The sequence below is a fragment of the Egretta garzetta genome, unplaced genomic scaffold, assembly GCF_000687185.1.
Source record: "Egretta garzetta isolate BGI_Z169 unplaced genomic scaffold, ASM68718v1 scaffold454, whole genome shotgun sequence".
Classification (NCBI taxonomy): domain Eukaryota; kingdom Metazoa; phylum Chordata; class Aves; order Pelecaniformes; family Ardeidae; genus Egretta; species Egretta garzetta.
The window spans coordinates 2,683,276-2,704,291 of NW_009259429.1; the positions used below are offsets into that span (position 1 = coordinate 2,683,276).

Sequence of the window (21,016 nt, forward strand, 5' to 3'; positions counted from 1 at the left end):
GAAACGTTTTTTTTTTTTTTTTTAAAAGGGAAGAGCGAGTTTTTTTCCCTCAGTTAGGTGCCCTGTTGTGCAGGTCTGTGCCCATTTCCACAGGAGCGGGGTGAATTTGGGGGTTTACCCTGTGTGGCCTGTGGGGCACGTGTCCCGGGTTCCTGGGACCTCGGGCGGGAAAGGCAGCTGTCGTTAAATAAAAAGCCTTTGTATGTGTAAGCAAAACCAGTATCTGCGTCTGAGGGGATGGTCAGCCTCGCGCCCCGATCATGCAGTAACATTTCTGGCATTGCTGCTTCCTTGGCGCTAAATTTTGAGCGCTTCCCTTCTCTTTCCACCGAGATCTCCCTTCTGAGATCCTCCCCTCACCGGAGTACAGCAGAACCGATGGTTTACTTGAAGCCAATCTGCTTACGGGGCTTGTTGGTTCTGACGGCAGTGATGGGCACCTCTGCTCACCCATGGCGGTGGCTCGTGACCTGTGGCTGTGTGGAGATGGTGGGGACAAGGCCAGGATGGAGGTTTGCACGGTGGTGAGAAGTAGGGCCCAGGCTGTGCCTCCAGAGAGTGAGATCCTCGCCTGCCCTCCGCACTCATCCCTTGGGATGTCCCCCTGCTTTTATGAGCTCTAGCCTGGCCCTTTGGAGCTGTGGCAGCTGCCTGCCATCCTAGAGAGCTGCTGGAGTTCTCTCAGTGCTTTCAGCCCTTTGTCAAAGCTGCGCTGTAAAGCACTGCTAAAACAAGAGATAAAATGAGGTACCAGAGAGTTTTAGTGGATGCGTTGCTGGAACACTTGCAGAGGAGAGCAATGAAGCTGGTTGGGGAGAGGCAGAGGGAACTGGGGCTGTTCAGTCTGGAGAAAAGGAGGCTGAGGGAGGACCTTATTGCCCTCTAAAACTGCCTGACAGGAGGGTGTAGAGAGGTGGGGGTTGGTCTCTGCTCCAGGTAATGGGCGATAGGATGAGGGGAAATGGCCTCAAGTTGCACCAGGGCACGTTTAGGCTGGACATTAGGAAAAATTTCTCCACTGAAAGGGTTGTCAAGCATTGGAATGGGCTGCCCAGTGAAGGGGTGGAGTCCCCATCCCTGAGGGTATTCAGAAGCCAGGCAGACGAGGTGCTTAGGGACATGGTTTAGTGGTGGGATGGCAGTGATAAGTTAATGGTTGGACTTGATGATCTTAAAGGTCTTTTCCAACCTAAATGATTCTATGATTCTATAAATGCACCAAAGAGCTTGCACGCACATGTGCTTGAGCCTGTTGTAGTGTAACGGGTGAACGGGACATTTGTGTACCTGAGCAGCTGGGCATGCGTCACACCTTCGGGGCTCCGTGTGCTTGTGCTCCTGCAGAGCAGCTGGGCTGGCTGTGCCTGAGGGGGTGTGACTTCTGTGGTGGGCATGGTTCCTGGGCTTGTGTCCATCGGCAGGACAGAGAGCAAGGTCTTGATCTCTTTTGAGGATCTTGGGTGCTTGTTCTGCTTTCCCCCCTTGCTTCCCAGACCTCTGTGGAAGCTGGAAAGGAGAGGGAAGTAAAGTTGGATCTTAAGGGGCAAGGACTGGGTATGTAAAGTGACAATAATATTAGCTGGGATGAAGGGGCTCCCCTGAGAGCCACAAGTGATACAGGCTGGTCAGGGGCAGTGGGTGAGAAGCAATTGCATGAGATAAACTGTGGCAGGGCAAGGAGATGGGGGCTCAGATGGGGAGGTGGAGGGGAGGGAAGGGAAACAGCTCTCGTGAGGAGCTGGGGCCCAAGAAGGGAGCGGGCAATGGCCGGGCAGAGAAGCTGTGACAAGGACAATACAAGGACTCTGGCTTGAGGGGAAGGGAGCGAGGTGCAGGGGTGAAGAGCCCGGTAAGACGAGCCTTGGATGGCGGCTGGGAGAAGCCATCTGGAGAGAGAGGCAAGGGGCTAGGTCCTGAATGGGAAACCTGAGGACTGCAGTCTTGGACTAGGTCGGTAGGACTGGATAAGGGTTTGCTTATGGTAGAGGCAGAGTTAAGGCAGCCCAATAGGGAAAAGCACTGAAAGTGCAGATTTGGTAGTGCTGTAAAGTATCTGTGATGTGCACTAATTTTTAACTAATGTTTTTGGAGGATACAACTCGGATAATGTAGTTTTCTTTTATTAGTGATTTAGAACCTTAATTTTGCTGTGCTTTGGTTGTTCACCTGTAAAGCTGAAGTACTAATGCCTTTTCCTCTAACAACAGTGGTGTGAAAAGAATTCATTAATATTTGTAGAGGTCTCAGATACTGTGTTGGAATAATTAACTTGGTCATGGTCTGTTCTGTCTTCAGAGAAGGACTTGAATACGGTAGATTACTATTCCAGGTGAGCCTTGAACAATAAAAATAAAGCAAAACTTGAGATCCTTGTTTGTAAAATAAATATTTTTTTGCTCTTTGTTCTTGACTTTGTGCATTGAGACAGGGGTCCTCTGCAAAGCTGTAATTAAGAACGGTGTTGGAATGCACATCCCTGGAGGGTTGAGCAAGGTTTGCTTGTGAGACTTCAGCCCTAACATCTAACTTCTTTCTCATTTATGTTTGCTTTTTTAATGTAGCTAATGTTTTAATGTGTTTTGTATACACAATGTAAATATTTTTTTTGGGCAATAAAAACGTTAGGCTAAGTGGTTTTTTTTCGTTTGCAAACTGACCGTTTTCACAACAGAAATGATCTGGAGCTGGAATACAATGAGCTAGGAGGGGATGAGTGACATGGATCATCTTCAGTGGAAGAAATTAAAGATCACTTGAGACATAATTATTGAACAATGCTTTGAGGCTTTGAAGATACATAAACTACTGTTAACTTTGTCAGTTCCCAGAAGCAGTTTTTAAAATACTCATATATACCCATCCAGTGTTGGCTGTTTCTGCTATTGTTTAATATTTGAATTATGTTAGAACCCTGCCTAGGAGTAAAATTTATCCAGCATAGTGATATGAAGGTATAACTTGTAAACCTTTGCAGAGTTTTGTGTTCCATATCCTCTTGTTTCAAACACCCCTGCCCCCTCCCCCAAAGTTAACGTAGGCTAAACCAGAAAATAGTCACATTAAATGACAGTGACCAATTTCTACTTTTTTTTTTTTTTTTCCATCCTGAATGTTGTCATGCTGCCTTCTGTTACTTGACATTTTTTTTTGGGTTTCCCATCATATCTGTAATGATTAAGAAAGAATTCTGAGCACACGTGTCCACTGTCCTTGGCAGTTATTTTTGCTTTCCTGGGAGACAATAATTGTGCTACTTGTCTGTCTTCATTGCCACGGCGCTAAGTACAGAGGTGAAGTGGGATAAGCACTTCAGTATTTCTGTAGTATGCTAAAAGCCTCGAATGCTTCTGGCAACCTGTTGACGAAGTCCTGTAATGAAGATAAGCAGAAAGGAAACAAAAGGTCTCTGCTCTTCAGTGGGCAGAGAGGGGGATGCAGAAGTTGGTTTCTGATACTGCTAGCAAGTGTTGCATGCTTCCACAGCACGTGAGCATCTAGGTCCTTACAATGACAGTAAATTAGTTTAGATAAAAGAAAGAATAACAGTTCCTTGTATCTTCATCTGAAGAGAAAGGCAACAAAAATTGTCTTTTTCTTGCAAAGGGTTTTGGCAGACTGATACTCTTAAGTCATATCATACTGCACGTAATCAGGTTTTATTAACTACTTGTTTAGTAAGCTAATATTAAACTGGAGTAAGAATATTGTTCTGTAATATCTTGCCAAACAGCCCTGTGTGCTAGTCAGAGCTTTGGGAATTTGGGGTGAAGCAGAGTTGGTACCTGAGTTGTGCTGCCTTGAGGCGAGTCCCTGCAGAGCGCTGAGTATCCCCAGGTGGAGAATCCTGCCCATGTTCAGGGGGAGTCCCTGCACCTGACGCTGCGGGTCCGGGTTGCTGGGCAGGTGCTGGGGTAAAAGAGAGCGGAATCGGAGCATCACGTGGCACTGCTGAGTTAAAACTGCTTGAAATGCAGAGGGAAAAGCAACACTACACAACTGAGTTCTCACTGTGGGCCATGAAACAAAATGGCCGATTATGGTTGGGTTTAACCCCAAGAGGGACCTCTCAATTTTCTAAACAATTTTAGAAGAAATGTCTTAATATCCATTTGATGGAAATATTTACACTTGTTCTACTTGATTAAATTACTTCTGAACAGAGATATATCTTTTGCCTAAAAATAAGTGGTGTTATCTGAAGTTACTATCACACACATTTAAACACATACAATGAATTTTTTTTTTTAAAGATTTTATATCTTTAAAAAGTACACAAAGGCAGATATGACTGACCTAATGCAGGAGCCAGGCTGGACCATTTCCTGTGGTGAAAAAACCTGCAGTCTTGAACTACCTATCAAGAATAAAAATTAGATGCTACTTGAGGCCTCAACCTACTTCTTCTATGCCAAATTCTAGATTAATCTTGTCACCTGCAGTGTGGGCGTATGAATGACACGAGGGGGACATTTTTTCTCTTATTTTTCATTTTTGCCACATAAATGGTGTGAAGTAATCATGTCATACTGTGCTGGTTTATGGCATTATATCATGTGATTGCCTTGCCTTTTGTGGCCTATTCAATGATACAAAATGCAGAACATTAGGAATTTTTTTTTCTTTAATAGATCGGACAAAAAAATTGGCTTTGGCACCTGATGTCCACAGAAACATTCATCTAAATCAGTAGTTCTGTAGGTTGCATACCTGCTAAAAGGGCAAAGTTGGTTCTGTAATGCTGTCAACAGGGATCTGTGAATCACTGTTTTGGAGGAATAAATACTATAGCTGAGCCTGCCTCAAAATCTCTCATTACAGTCTGTCCCCCATCCTCCCTCCTTGTGCGATAACATTTCTTGCACAGTTACAGCTGAGTTTCCCGTTGGTTCTCTGTGCTATAAATAGGAAAAAATAGTATAGGATCACTGCAGCTGCATGGATTATTTTACTGGGTCTGTCCTCCCCTTGGGTGACTCCTCCCTCTGAAGCTGTGAGTTTTCCATTTGGCATCAGTGGGAACAGGCACCTCCTACAGTGGACAAGTTTGTGTTGTAAAGCCTAGTTCTGTGTCACGTCCCCTCTTTTTCTTTTCTTTTTCTTTTCTTTTTTTTTTAATATTTTGTAAACAGGAAGGCAGCAAAGATGCTCTGAGAGCGCAGCACGTGTTAAAACTGGATCTTGGAGGTTAAATACTCATTACTTCTCTGATGAAAGCCTGTCTGCAGATGGCATACAGACTTGCTTCTGCTTCTCTCTCTCCACTTTGGCTCTTTGTGCATAACGATGTTGAAATTTTAAAGCCTATTCTTGGGGACTGGGGAAAATAACAAAGCCAAGATGTGTGGGAGGAGAGTGGGGTTTGTGTGCGTGTGTCATGATTTTTCTTGGTCTATAGAGGTCTCTATGGATGTTCATCATGCTGTTTGGAAAATGAAGCAGCACAGCCTTAAAACATGATATTTGTAGAATAATTTGGTAAATGCTGATGATTTGGAACCCTCACGTACTGCACTTTATCTCGAGCCTTCCTTTTAAGGGAATCTACTGGCAAGTTGTGGTGGGAGGACTCTGTGCAGTATTAGGTACAGTAATCTTATTAGGGAAATAGTGGAAGTTGTTTAGGCTCACTTAATTCTAATTAATTATGAATACAGATCAAAATTCAGTTTCTTTTTTTATAATAGTGTTGCCCACACGTTTAAATGTCACGGTCCTCTATGTTAGCCTTTTGTTCTCTGATGCTGGCAGTGCTTTTAATGTTTTTTGATGTCTTGCGAGTACCAGCTTTCAGATGGGGTATTCTGCCTTTCTAGCTTTATGCCATCCTAATTGTTTCAAAATGTAGTCATTAAAAAAAAAAGTAAGCATTATTGCTGGTGTTATTGCTAACGGCAAGAAATGCAAAAAAGGGGGACGCATGTGGCAGTCCTATTTAAATAAAAGCTTATTTTCAGAAACAAAGGCTTATGGAGCAAAAGGGAGCGCTTAGTACCCCAAGCACGTTTGCTGTTACGGATGAACCCACAGCAATGGATGCTATCAAAGTTGTCATATTTTATTCATGAGTTGTGGTATGCTTGGGTGAAATAAGAAAAGCGATGCTCCAAATCATAATTATGGTGTAAAAAGATAAAACAGTTATTATTGTGACATATTTGAGAATTCTTAAGTCTCTCAAATAATTCATATAAAACTTGCGGAGAATGACTAAGTATCTAGCTGTATTTATGGTTCTTTGTTGGGGTGGGGTGTGAAACACTTCACAAATAGCATGTATACATATTTTGGGAGAAAATATAAATGTGTGCTTATGTGTGTTCCAAAAAACAAAGGCAACTAGAATATTGAATATAAACATAAAGAGGCTGACAGCAGAAATTATACTTCAGCAGAGAAGGGCTTTGACAAATGTATTATGCCTCATGTTATTATCATGCAGTTTATAAATAAAACAGACACCCAGGATTTAATTTGCTTTAGCAATAACATGGAAGTGATTTTTCTAAGGGAAAAAAAAAAAGCAGAAGGGAGAATTAGTTCACGGAACACATTTGTTTAATGCTTGTACGAATCGTATATAGAGAATAAAGAAAAAACGTAAGATTTTAGTAATAAATGAGCTAAATGCTTTAAAAGTAATTAAAAAACTATTTGGAGTCTCAAATCATTGGGAGTTTTTGAACCAAGAGAGCACTTCAGCATATGCTCACTTTGAACTTTACGGATAATTTCATTGCCTTTAGTTGGATTATTCATGCGATAAAAGGCTTTACTGGACTGGAAATTAAGACCTTTGTGTAGGTGTAGCCAGGTCTGTCAGCGGCTGCAAGTAGTGGTAGGCATTGTAACCTCTCTCTGGAAGTGAAGAAACTTGTGTCAGAGGCTTCTGTTTTGCTGAAACTTCCCTGTTAATGAACAGTTTAAAACTGGTATTTTGATGTGCACATTTAAGAATGTGGCTTTTCAGTAGGGAGGCAAATTCTGATTTCTGTGCGGCACTGCTGATGTTAGACTGGGATTTTCAACACAGTCAAAATAGTTTGGGCATTCAGTTTCTCTCCTGCTTCAGTGGGATCTGGTACTTAAAATGTCTTAGAAAATCCAGGTTATGGGTTACTTGTTGACTATATCTGTCATACTCATGTTAAACTTAGGAATCCTAAAGCACTTTGGAAGTACTTGATATTACTATTAATTTTTAATACTGTTGCCATAAAGTATGAGCAGCATTTATGATTACCTGTAAGAAGGAAGAGTGCTAAATGAGAAATCAGAATTATTACATAATAGCATAAAAATACAAATGGATCAATCTATCTGTGTGATCTACTGAAGAAGTTTAAATTGTTTTTCTAGATTACAAACACACTAAGGGTTATAGTGGGAGGAAATAAGTCCAAACTGCAATTAGTACTTATTTGGAAAACTTGGCTTCTGTATCTGATTTTTGGTTCTAGATGCTCCTCACCTTCTGATACCACCTTAAGTTTCTTTTAAACAAATGCAGCTGAAGAACATTTGTTGTCCAGTTCAGTACATGTTGTTATTTTTAAAAAGTAATTTCTAACTCTTTGGGTCTGCGGCTTTGAACATATCTGAAATTTGTAGAAGGGGGGGAAAAATTGCTTAGCTTGCATTTGCATGAAGCCAGAACAGAAACAGTATTCTTGGATGGCTTGTTATTTTGTGTGACAGTAGCATTTAACATACTCTAAACCAGATCCCTGAAGTGGACAGTACTCCTGCAAAACAGACAGCTTATTGGTAATGATTCTTAGCAATTACTGCTTTTTCCCAGTGTTGCACACATTGCCACCGGCTCTGTTCAAACATGACAATGTTGCAGTGTAGTCTGTGCTCTTCCTGTTAAAATGTTATTATTTTCCCAATTTGCAAATAGCAATCTTTATAGTCACAGAGATGTGATACCTTAACTAATATAGATAAACAGTGGAAAAGATGTTACAATCAGTGACTCCTGAACTAATTAACTAACAACGCATGTAATTTGATTAACTCACATGATTTAAGAGGAGATTATGTGCTTTTAGTGGTGGTGTAACTTCTGGAGCATTTGTACCAAACATTTAATTTAAGGGATCATCCGTTTGTAAATACTCTTGATTTCAGCATGAGTCTCTGGAGGAAACAACAGCGCCTACTTGAGGAGGCGAGCCTGAGCTCACTAGCCAGCCGCTTAAAATACTTTAAACAAGGAAAAGTGGCTGCCTGAGTAACAACAGGTGATATGTAGCGCTCAACAAGGCGAGCAGTGTTGTTCTCTGCAGGAAGCTTTTGGCAAAGCAGTTTGGCTTACTCCAGTGTTCTGATTTTGCTCCATAATGGCCAAATGGTTTGAAGATGGCATCAGTCGGTACACTCTATATGTGCCCAGGCTTGCTGCTCATCCTTCTGCTGCTGGAGAGATGACTCCAGCGCTTCCCTCGCTCATTCTGTCCACTTGTGTGGAAAGGACAAGGATGGGCCCTGGAGGTTTGAAACCCATATGCAGCGCAAGAGGGGTGGTCTCTCAATGTAGGCTTTGCCATGGTTGCTGCTGCTGCTCTGCTTTCTCTGTCACCTAGGGGACCTTTTGCTGACTGGGGCTTGAGAAATGTAGGTGGCCGCCTTCTCTCTTGGTGTGTACTCATTTCCAAGTCTCGTGTAATATCTGCTGCTCTGTTCCAGAGCCCTCAATTTCCGTGGTTCGGTTTGAAATGCTGATAAAGCAAACAGAGGACTTGGAGACTCTGACAACTACTTCATTAACACGAGTGTGGTCATTCTAGCTAGTGCTCAAGTCGAGCCAATTTTCAGGAAGTGCAGAGTCTGACATTAAACCACTAAATCAACTAAATTATTGGTTGGGGAGAGACTGTGATTTGATAAGTAGTCTCTGTTTGATTTCTTTAGTGACTAAAAATTCTGCTGTCTCTGGTATCTGGAGTTTTAGGATTGGGTTCGCAAGAGCTTCCTGAAATGAGTGAAATTATATATATAATTTTAAATGCTAGATTAATTTTGTTAGGAGAAACCTAGTCGTAAACTAGTTTACAAACATGTACCTCAAAATGACTGCAATGTATGAACCTTTATTGCTGGGGTAGCTTTGCATCATGCAAAAGGAGAGTTTACATTGAATTACACTATTTTCCCACCTTCTCTAGCAGAACTGCTTTTGCTGTATAGTCATGGGAACTTACCTTTGTAACATTAGCTATTCACCCTGGTAATTGCTCCATCCTCTAATTTAATGAAAACCCATTAAACCGAAACAATAATTAAAATGAGACATCATCTCTGTAGGAGGTTTGCATATTAAAATCACCAAGCATTTCACTGCAGACGGATCTTATTCTTGAGAAACAGCATTTGAAGCAACATGTAAAAAGTGATTTATAATGAATAATAATTTAGAAAGCTGTGCTGTTGAATGTGATTTCCTACTGTTTATTACGGACTCCGAGTGGAGCTAGCAAGGCAAAAGCATTTACCATGTCTTTTCATACCGGTGAGAATACCTAGAAGCAGAGATGTACTCCCGAGAAAACATTGTATCTTCTTTCATCCTTCCTGGTATCGTAGTTTTAAAGGCAAGGGCAAGGCATTTTCATCCTTTTCTCTGGGTTGCCAGCAGGTAGGACAGGTGGTGGTGGTCCCCGCTCTGCCAGTGCAGGGGCCCCCCCGAGAGCAGTGGGGACCTTAACATAAGCTTGCATTTATTTTCCCTTGGCAGTACCCCACAGCTTGCTAAACCCCCTGCTTGAGCCTGGCTTGGAAGCAGCATAGGTGATGGAGGATGGAGGATGAACTTGGGTCTGTGCTTAGGTACTGTCTAGGTCTGCTGCTACTTGGCTGGTGGGTCCCTGCCGCGCAGTGCGGGCTGTCTCAAGCCTGAGTGCTGATAGCAGAACTGAGCACCCAAAGTGCTCAGAGGCATGTACAAGGCTCTGTGCCTATTCCTGTGATAGGAGCATATTGCAAATTCTTTTTTTTTGTTTGCATGCAAGGAGGAATTTGTGTGAATTTTCTCCCCATGGCTTAAAACAAAAAAATCAGTGCTATCTGCAGATAACTACATTTTGCTCTTGCTAGGTGGGGAGGGACAACTACCTGAAACGTTTCCCTGCTTGGCAGTGAAACTACTTCTTTCTGGAGAAGATCACCATGGTTGGCGTTGGCATCCTTCTGTGAAATTTTGGATCTGTTTGTGACTTGTCTGGGCTGAGGAATGGTTTTAGAGGAGCAGGAACGAGTGGGCATCTATCACTAGTAGTGTTTTGGGTTGTTTTTGTTGGGTGGTTTTTTTTTTTTTTTTTGGGTTTTGGTTTTTTTTTTTTTGACAAGTTCTTTGAAAGATTATTTGTGCGACCAGTGTGGAGAAAGGCTGTACTGGATCCAGCTTGGGCTCAGAGGCTTTGATGAAACACCTGTCATGTTTTCATCCTGAGCAACTTTTATAAACTGTCTACACTGAGAGTTGCTAGTTTTGGATCCTCAGTCTACTCTTGGTTCCATTTTTGGAAAGCTGCTGATTTAAAAAACAAAAAGGGGGACTGTTTGTTTGGTTTTTTTTTAAATAGAGATTTCAGGTTTATGGGATTTTGCCCATAGCAAGGTAAAAGCCAATGTGTCGCAATATTCGATTCTTTAATTGCTGTAGCTGAAATCCAGATTCTCTGTTGTTGAGAGTTAATTTCTACTTGCTTGTCCAGAGTGACGGTGCAAAGATTCTCCTGAAAGCATGTTGAAACAAATAGCTTTAAAATGATTGAAGGTACCAATAAAGCAATGTGTTCTGCAGTGTGTTCCCTACCAAAGTAAGGAAGTAAAAGGAAAAGGTATTCAGACGGGCTCATGAATGGTGAAATGTGTCTGTTGCTTCAGAAAACATGACTTGATTTAGAACTGACTTTTAGTTTTTTTTCTCTGATGGAAGCATCTATTAAAGAAAAATGATTTCCCAGGTGGATTGGGATTCAGCTTGTAAGAACTGGTGCACATTTTTCGTTGCTTAAAATTCCAGCCCAAAGGGTCATGTACTTACCTTTTTAGGATGGACTGTTGACGCTATTATCAAAATAAGTTTGGCAAGAACTTTGCCTGCTTTCCTAGTGCTGCCCTTTTATTTCTCTAACTCATTTTGTCTCCTTCTGTGTGGTGATACTTTTCTTACACTGTTCTAATGGAGCTGAAGCCAATGTCTCCCTTTCTCTTATTTGGGTCTCTTGTGTTCTGGTCTACAAGTGGCAAAGGCCTGAGGCTTTAATTTTTAGTTGCCAGAGCTGGTGACGCATAGAGCAGTGGATCCACGTGACTTGAGTGCCTAAATTGGGTTTGTAAGGAATGATCCTAATCCTGAGTTATTGTGCCTTCTTAATTCCATTTGTCATGTAGGGTTAGTGTGTACCGAAATACCCGTAAGTTTCAGATGTGCAAGGTAAACTTGCCCTGACATCGTTGGCCTTGGTGCAGCATTACCTTTCATCTGGACTGGTCTTAAGAAATGAAAGCAAACCCATGCTAAAATAAAAATGTGAGACTTACTTTGAAGGTGCTGGAAAAATGAGTATTGTGAGTAATTGCAGTTGCAGGTAAGATTCATCAAGGTGGCTGAGCGTGTAAGAGCTCGCTGCAGCTCAGCGGGTGCTGGGGTCTTCCTCTGTGAGCCCAGCCAGCCCCCTGCCGCAGCTGCTGAGCCCCCCCTGCCCAAGCGTTGCCCTGGGTGCTGGTTCCTCTTGTAGTTCCTTTTGGCTTGTTAGGGCTGTGCTGGTTGGGGGCTGAACGGGTTCATGTGGGACAAAGCAGCCAGGATAAGGCAAGGAGGTGACCCCGGGATCGGGAGAGCGCCATCTTGGGCAGGGAAACGTGGGATCGCAAGGGCTAAACAGGTATGGCTGTCGTGGCAGACTGCACTATTGCTTGGTGTTTGGCACTTCCTTGGACCTGCGGCTTAAAAAAAAAAAAAAGGAATTAAAATCAAGCAACAGATACGCTCTCTCTTTGACACAGATGTGTCTTCTGCTGCTTTGTTTTGTTGAAGGTAGAAAGTTGCCTTTACTTCATGCTTTGAGATAATTTGTATCTGTTGTACTTTCAAATAACTGTGCATCCTTGTTTTTTTTTGCTTGTTTTATTTTAGAAACGCTCTGGTATGTTTAAAAAAACCCCTCCAGACAGTCAGTATTTCAAATTAAGGAAATATAATCACATCGAAGGGCATATGAAAGTCGTATCTTTGTTTATTTATTTATTTTGCTGAGATTGCATTATCATTCAAGCATGAAGCGATGTTTCACTGAAGATTACTGTATAAACCTATATTGTTCTACATTATGTAGGAAATACGACATTTCATTATGAGCAGACAGTTATTTTTATAGAGAGCATAAAAAGTATTTTCCCTTTCAGGCACCTGTGGTAAGGGGGGTGTATGTATTCTCAATTTTTCTTTTTTTGAAGTGTGAAAATCAACCTGAAAATAGAAAGCTCTTATTCTAAATGGATCATACTCCCAGTTCATTTGTGTGGTATTTTCTGCAGAAATTGAGCAAAACACAAACAGATGACATGCCCGGCGATCGCACAGCATGAGGAGGGACGCTGCTGGGGGGCTGTCCCATGGGGCATGGGAACTGGGCTGATTCCACACCGGCTGGGCCATGCCCTCAGCAAGGCCTCGTGTGGCTCCTTCCCAGCTTTCGGGCCCCAGGTTGCGAGCCCAGGGCTGCGCTAAGCACCCTGACAGGTTTATCATCTCTGTAATGCCAGGTCACGTGCCCCTGGATCCTCGTGAGCCTTGGCGGGTTCCTTGGCTTGCAAGTCCAGTCGCGGGCTATTGGGTTGCATTGCCATCTCACCATGGAATTTCTGGGAAGCTCCCCTGGTTGTAGTTACTGAGGTTATGAAGAACAGCATTTCTGTAGACATTTTTGCATCTGCAAGTAGGTTTTTCAGTTTTCTAGGGGCACGGGTTGTTCCTTGGCACTGGTGTTGAGTAGACCTACTCCAAATAAATAGCACCATACTTAGAAGTGTGTTGATTTTTAAAACCTAGTTATATAACTTCCTTGGGATGAATTATACTAGAGTAGTGTTGCAAAACAGTCTATAAATACTGTTCGTTGTCTAGTAGTTTGAACCCAAGATTCTGGCATTTCAGAACTTTGGATCTCACTGATTTTAGTCAACAGAGAATGAATATCGGGTATTGCATGTGGTTTTGGTGCATTCGTGACTATGAAGAGTTGGTAAGAGTATGGCACAGTATTTTGAAGCAGTCCGTGCATTGGTTATTTGTTCATGATGCTGACTAAGGAGTCCTATATTTTTGTATAGAGTTTGGTGGATAGGTAGTGGGATGTGGCTTTATATCTGAGTCCCCCTATAATGAGAAAATGTTGGACTTTGCACGGCTTGACTGAAATTTTAGCATATATATTCCTCTGGCAGTGCTGCCTATGCTTTCATATCAAAGAATTTTTGAAAGCTTTGATAAGTCATGTTTTATTTCTGGTTTGTGACCCCCTTTTGGAAAAAAAATACAAAATTTTGTAAGATACTAAGGTTTTTAACCTTTAAAACAAGGGTAATCATCCTCAACTATCAGCTCTGGAATATTTTATCTCTGAGTCTCACTTGTGCCTTGGAACTTAGTACCAGTGGATTGCCTGTCTGCGTTGATAGCAAACTGGACACTGGAGAACTTACTGGTGTATGGGACACATAGTTTTGGGTCTTCTGCGTCAGCTTTTTTTTAAAAGAAACTAGATAGTATTTACGACCAGTAGTAACACCTGTTAGGTGAAGATAATGATAGAGGTAGTGAAATCTGGTAGATAAGAACAAAATCTGTTCTTCTGTGCTGGACTGTTTCTTCCCCCATTCCGCTTTCTGATGGTAGTGGAAGTGATTTGCGCTCTTTGGCGTTTTATCCTCTGGTATGATAAAAGTGGCGTTGGGTAGACAAATAGTTTGTTGCTGTAAAGTGGGCAATATATTTATTTATCAAATTAATTTGAGCCTCTGGCAAAGATTTTTAAATGGTGACTAGTGATTTTTGATGTCTAACTTGCAGTAACTTTCAGAAGTGAGCTTTTCAGAGTGCAAGAACGTTATGGATTCTGAGTGTGTAGGCTCATTGGAAGGGCTTTAAGCTGTACTGGAAAAATTGAGACACCCAATTACAAAACATGCTTGAATACTTTTTCCTTGGAGTTTGGTTTCAGTCCATGGCATTCCCTCAGTAGTTGCATTTCTGAGTTTCAAGTTGTTTTTTTCAAGCTAGTCTCTCTTCTTTCTGTCTGCAAAGCCTCATTTAATGACACAATGTGGTGGTTTTTGTTTTTTTTTTTTTTTTTTTTTTCCCCGCAGTGAAATTCTGAATTGTAAATCTCATCACTCCTTTGTGTGTTACAGCATTCATGCTGGGCCAGATTCTCAGGATTCAGTAGAAGTATATGGTTTTCTACCAGCTGAGAATTTGTGCCGGCATTTCTGGCTTCAAAGTAAACCTTTCGAAAGGAAGCTCACCGGGCTTCTAATTGGTTGTGACATCCAGGAACCGCAAGTGCCACAGATCTTGCAAATGTGTGACAAAGGCCCAGCGTGAGAGACATGGCAAGGGGTGGGAAGGTGAAATGCTGTGATTTCTCCCTTTTGTCATTAATCATCTTGCGCAGTGATGATATATTGTGAATAAAAGGATGAGATAAAAATGAATGTGGTGGGAGATGGCACATTAGAATCTTAGAAGATCAAATATAAGAAGGCATGCCACTGCTTGGACATCAGCAGGATTAGTGGGACTGAAGTATTTCTGGATTTGCCTGGTCAGGCTGTAGCTTAATAAATATTGTATGAGCTGTCACGCTTTGCTTGTTTAAACTGAGAAATCCCTGAAATGATAGTGGATTGCAAGCGTGTCTTATATTTATTTCTTGGGCAGAGGCACAGCCATATAGCATTATTAGGAATAATACATCTCAGCCTTACACAGTGCAAGGACAGGTTTCCTCTGATGTACAATGGAGAGGTGGTAACGGAGTCAGTGGTGAAAACTGAAATTGGAGCTTGGTGAATAGTGCTGGGAGAGACAGTGCCTGAGATTTCTTAGAATTTAGGAGCCTATTTATCTGACTGCAGCACACCTTATTTACAGCAACTTAATCTGCTTGCAGCAGACACAAATGGCTCAGCATCCCGTTAAAAATTCTGTCAGAAAATCAGTAGCTGACCAGTTGTGAACTTGTCAAAGTGACAAGTGGGCATGCTGTCAGAGATGGCATTTGGGTTTTTTCATGGAACAAATGCAGTGGTGGAGTGTGGCAGATGACTCTCAAAAATGAAAAATTCTGATGGAAAAATGAAAAATGTAATCTGAATCTTTCTGACTTAGCATTTTTACTGGACTGTTGTTTCCCTCTTTTTTTTTTTTTTCTTTTTTCAATAAAATTCTCAGATACAGAAAGAGAAATCCATGCAGCGCCCCATGTGAGTGAGAAGTTAATTCAGCTCTTCCGGAATAAAAGCGAGTTTACGTTTCTGGCCACCCTGCAACAGAAGGCATCGACTTCTGGAGTTATACTGTCTATCCGAGAGTTAGAGCACAGGTAAGAGGAAATTGTTTCTCTTGTAGCAGCAGCAACATGAAAGGACCACTGAGCACTCAGTGGTCCATTTTGACAGTGCGTTGAAACGGTAGATGTACAATCTGACGGGTAAGTTAAAGCCTTTCTTCATGGTTTGCAATTTGCTGCTTTTTGCTAGTTATTTTTTGTTACAGGAGGAATGCATTATTTATGTATCCTGGTCTGTAAAATAACTTAACTTAAGTGGAAAGATCAAAACCGGTGTCGTATTGACGCAATGCACTCTGGAAGTTACAAACCTTGTAATGCAATTTCCCTTACTAGTTTCTCTCGTGCACTTTGGAGTTTGCTTTTTCATAAAAGTTAAACTTGCACATTTCCTGCTTCACTGTGTTTTATAACTTTTTTAAATGATATGTTTTCTTTTTTGAGATTCAGCAATTAAGCTATTAAGCAATTAAGCTACTTGTGCTTCTGTATGGTGACGTGCATGTTTTATTCCTGGTGTAAATACAGTATGTTCTTATTTCATGTGTGTATCCTTTTTTTTCCCCTTTTTTTTAATCGTCAGCATAGGAGGAAAAAAGAGGTCTTTTTCATTAACTATTGTAGGGACAGACATTGTTTACTTAAAAAAAAAAAGCGTACCTGGTATTATGGCCTGAAATACAATTCCAATGATGTTTTGATGTTTCAAAATGTGCGTTGTGTCAAATAGTCTCCTGCTTGTAACTTTGTGAATGTTTTTCCTCATAATTTAGGCCTTGAAGGACCTGTGTATCTAGTCTGACTTTCTGTTTTAATGCGAGTAATAGGAAGTTCTTTGGTTGCTCCCATTTCAAATCTAATACCAGTCATTCTGCAGCATTTCTTTTAGGAAAAAAAAAAATCCTATTGGTATTTACGTGAAACACAACTGTTAACCCAATTTCTTCCCTTTTGTTGAGAAAGTATATGAAGGAGAAGGCAGTAGCTTTACTATGACCAAATGGTCAATGGTGGCTTTTGCCAGTGCAACAGCAGAGATGTCCAGACAAGAATAGCTAAGGGGAGGGCTCTGTTACTTCCTTATTCTGTCATTGTACTTTTCGGTCACCTCTACTTTTGTATTGGTCTCTTGTTTTACTTTATTCCTTCTTTCATTTTCCAGGCTATTGCCTCAATATATAAGAATATTGTTTTACATTACATGGGGATCCCTCCCTCCAGCTCTTCCTGTTTTCCTTCTCTTTCTCTATCATTCCTTTAGTCACTGCTTTTTAATTCCTCCAAGCTTGTCCAGGCCACTGTAACCTTCTCTAAGTCATGGAAGTCATGGACAACAGGATCAGCTTGCCATGTTGGTTTTTTTCATTTTTTTTTTTTTTTAATTTGAGGAAGAGGACATTGAGGAAGAGCCATTGACAGAGGAACACTGTCACATATAGGGACACGTTCCTGTACTCAGCAAAATCCAAGGTCAAACTAGACAGGTAGTGGTGATTATATAGTGCAAGGCATGTGGATTTTTAGATACGGCCTTTTCTGAATTTAGCTCCTTAACTTCTCTATCTTGATGGGTAGAGACCGAGGCTCCTAGAGAGATGTGCTATGCAGGAGTAATCTTGATTGAACAAAATGTACTGCTGATGTCCTTCTTGGCACTGAGGTTCTCTCTAGTATTTCAAATTAAGAGATACCTGTTCTTAAAAAGATATATAGTTGAAGGATTGGGTGTTAGTCTCACTTAAACCTTTGTAGTTCTGTGTAGTAACCAAGGTAGGTTTCAGTCTGTGTAGTTCTATCTAAGAGTTGGAACAGGCATGTCCAGTGTTGCTAATGACTGCTGTTACCTTCTCAGTGTTAGCTGGTTACTGTAGTTACCCTTCCATTGTGGTTTAACCCCAGCCTGCAGCTCAGCCCCACACAGCTGCTCGCTCACTCCCCGCCCTGGTGGGATGGGGGAGAAAATTGGAAGGGTAGAAGTGAGGAAACTCGTGGGTTGAGATACAGAGAGTTTGACAGGTAAAGCAAAAGCTGCACATGCAAGCAAAGCAAAGGAATTAATTCCCTCCTTCCCATGGGCAGGCAAGTGTTCAGCCATCTCCAGGAAAGCAGGGCTCCATCACACGTAACGGTGACTTGGGAAGACAAACGCCATCACTCCCCACATGTCCCCCCTCTTCCTCCTTCTTCCCCCAGCTTTATATGCTGAGCATGATGTCATATGGCGTGGGATGTCCCGGGGGTCAGTTGGGGTCAACTGCCCTGGCTGTGCCCTCTCTCAGCTTCTTGTGCCCCCCTAGCACCTCACTGGTGGGATGAGGTGAGGAGCAGAAAAGGCCTTGACTCTCTGTCAGCCCTGCTCAGTGTCCCTGCCTTATCAACACTTTTTACAGCACGAATCCAAACCATAGCCCCCTATTAGCTACTGCGAAGCAAATAAACTCTACTCCAGCCAAAATCAGCGCACCTTCTTTTCTGGAGGCATTGTGTATCACTTAAAACAGAGTCACTGTTTCTCTGGTTTCTTAAGTTGCTACTTGGACCTTGATAAGGATAGTACTTTGAAACTCTTAGGTCTGTGGTGACAGAAATTAATAAAGTGGATGACAAGTGAAGAAAATAGTTTTTTAATGTTGATGAGGAGTTGAGAGCAAAGATTTGGGGCACTACTGAAGAGGACCCTGCTTACATTATGATTGATGTAATAGTAGAACCTTCAGCTTGATATTTTTTGGATGTAGCTCTAGCTGCTCGGCTCACTCCAGTCTTTAGCGTAGCATGTGAACTGAAATGGGTGTAGGCCCTTGACACAGGCGAAGCCTTTTTAAAATTGTTGCTCCTACCAAGCTTTTGATAATTATCATGGTTATGTTCTGGTGACATCCATGTTCTTTTTTGTCCCCCAAGCTTTTTTCAACCTTCCATGTGTCTGTGAAAATAGACGATGCAAAAAGAATCATAAGAAACATCACTGTTTCAGCATGATTAAGACCTGTGGGAACAAGTATAAGGCTACATTTATCACCTAAACAGTATAGTTTTTGACTATGGAAAAGCTAAGAACTCTTCCCTTACACACAACATAGGAGATATTGTAGTTAAGGACATAATGTATTTTAACTTATCAGCATACCAAAAGTGACAAAGTTAAAAGTTTGAGACTTCAGAATGTGCAGGAGGTCAACACCACCTGAATAAAAGAAGCTGTGTTAGCTGTTGGTGCAAGAGTTCATATCTTGATGGGAGATGTCTTTTATGTTGCACACAGATTTAATAGTTGACAAATAGGTTTTATTCCAAGCAACAAAAACGTGTATATATTTGTACACGTCCACACATACATACATATATATATATATATATTTGAAGTTACATATGCCAGCATAACAGCATAACTATTTCAAAAGAGAGTTTTGCATGATCTATGTAGTGGAGGCAATGGCCATAAGGTAGCAATACATAGAATGCTTGGATTAAATTTCATTTCTATAGTAAGTTTTAGCAGGATTTTATTTTCCGTTAATAGCATGGAACTCTGAAACTAAAAGTAATAAAATAAAATGAATACAACTTTTCTTGCAGTCAGTAGTTCAGATATGCTGTTTTGTTATACTAAATGGATATTTTGCAACAGTTAAGAGATTTGCTGTTAATTTATATCATCATTGGATGGACGGGATTTATACTACAATGATGATAAATGCACCTTTGTTAATATTTTATCTTGTTGAATCAGCTTAATGATGATAAAGACTTTGTTTTCATGATCCAAATGTATTAAAATATAGCTTGGAAAATTGAAAGCTTAATTAACACAGATTAAGTCTAATTGAATGGTCTGATAGTATGTGCAGACTGTACTATTTATCTGGAATGCAGTGGTAAATCTGAAGATTATAATCTTTTTTTTTTTTTATAAATTATAGATAATGTATTACAGGATGGACAAACATGTTACTTGGGGATGCAGAAGGTGGAAACTATTTTCTTTATTGGAGAATTATGCTAGCTAGTTCTTTCTAGAAGATCTTTGTGAGCCATTTTTCTCTCAACCTTTGACTCTTCAGACCACCAAAACACTTGGAAAAGGCTGTCCAGAAATGTAAAATCCCACCCATAATGAATCCTTATTTTGACAGTGATTTAATACAGTTTCATCCGAAGTTGTCTGTCTACTCCTTACCTGCTCTGGCCGTGCGTGGTCCAAAGCCCAAGAACATAAATTAGGTGGAGTCAGCGTTGCCTCTGTGCTGTTTACTTGCTGGGTCGGAGGTATATTGATGGTTGCTTCCCACTGCTGGCCAAGATCAGTATCTGGAGAAATTTGTCAAGGATGTTCAGGTACCAAGACCTAACGGTTTTTGAAATACTGGAGTTGACTGACTTCCTGACTACTCTGGGGCACAATTTAAAAGCAACTGACTGCTGTAATATTTTCTTGTCTTGTACATGTGAAAATTGTGCCCCCCTCCCCCCTCAAAAAAAAAAAAAGTCATAAACTCTTCCTGTACTTTGTCTATAAAAATAATGAATTACAGCAAGTGGGAAAGGAAAGCATTTGTATACTTCAAATGCATTCTAAAAATGTTGGTGCTTGGAAAAAATGGGTAAGGCACCTGGAAAAGAGTAGCAAGCATTCTTTTGTGAGTGATCACCCCACTGGCTAGTTTATAACGTTTTCAAATCATTTACTGCCCAAACTTTCAATAATGACCTTCTAATCACTGGGGATTTCTTTGGAGGTAGCCATCACTGAACCACTACTTCTGTCTAAAGCATGATGTGTCTAGGGTATCAAGTATTGAGTCCAGAATTATTTTTCTGCTAATGTACACACCTGAACCTCCTCAGATCAGACAAGTAGCACACGTACACATGACCTGGGACTCTGGTACTTACCTGAAAGGAAGTAAGGGGAAATAAAATCTTTACAGTATGTTACACATTACCAGCAGCTGGCCGCCAAGCCGTCATCTGGTTGTGACGTGGGAGGTAATAATTCTGGATCAGGTTTTCTAATCTTTCATCAGGCAAAATGCCCTTTGATTCTTGAAAGTAGCCTGTTGGGTATTTACTTGCTCTGTAACAAGCTGCCCTCCAAAGATGTTGTTCTTAACCATTGGTTTATTTTTGTGGAAAGCAGAGAAATTGGGTTTTGTGATGCAGAATATGCAAAACTAAACTAGTAAGCAGAGGAGCCATTGCCCAGAAATTACCTGTAAGAAATAGGATAATAACGTTATTGACCTTCTCCTCAGGGTCTCATTATGTGCATTTTTGAAGGTCCCTGAGCCTTGTATGTTGTTTCACCCGCCCCCCCTTGCCTTCCCAAAGTTTTGTAAAATGCCAAGTTGCTTATTCCTCCCTACTATTTGGTGTGATTCCAATGTTTCCTCTGTTTCCTTCATGTTTAGTAGTACTAACTTTCTATCCATGTGTTG

General features: G+C 41.2%; 1 protein-coding gene across 1 annotated transcript in view; it reads left to right on the plus strand.

Annotated features, from left to right (window-relative positions):
- Nucleotides 1-21,016, plus strand: part of NELL1 (neural EGFL like 1) — a 288,958-nt gene that overhangs the window by 7,485 nt on the left and 260,457 nt on the right. The window contains exon 3 of the mRNA XM_035892643.1: nt 15,461-15,611. Within this exon, the coding sequence (XP_035748536.1) occupies nt 15,461-15,611 (151 nt within the window). The remainder of the gene's footprint in view (nt 1-15,460; nt 15,612-21,016) is intronic.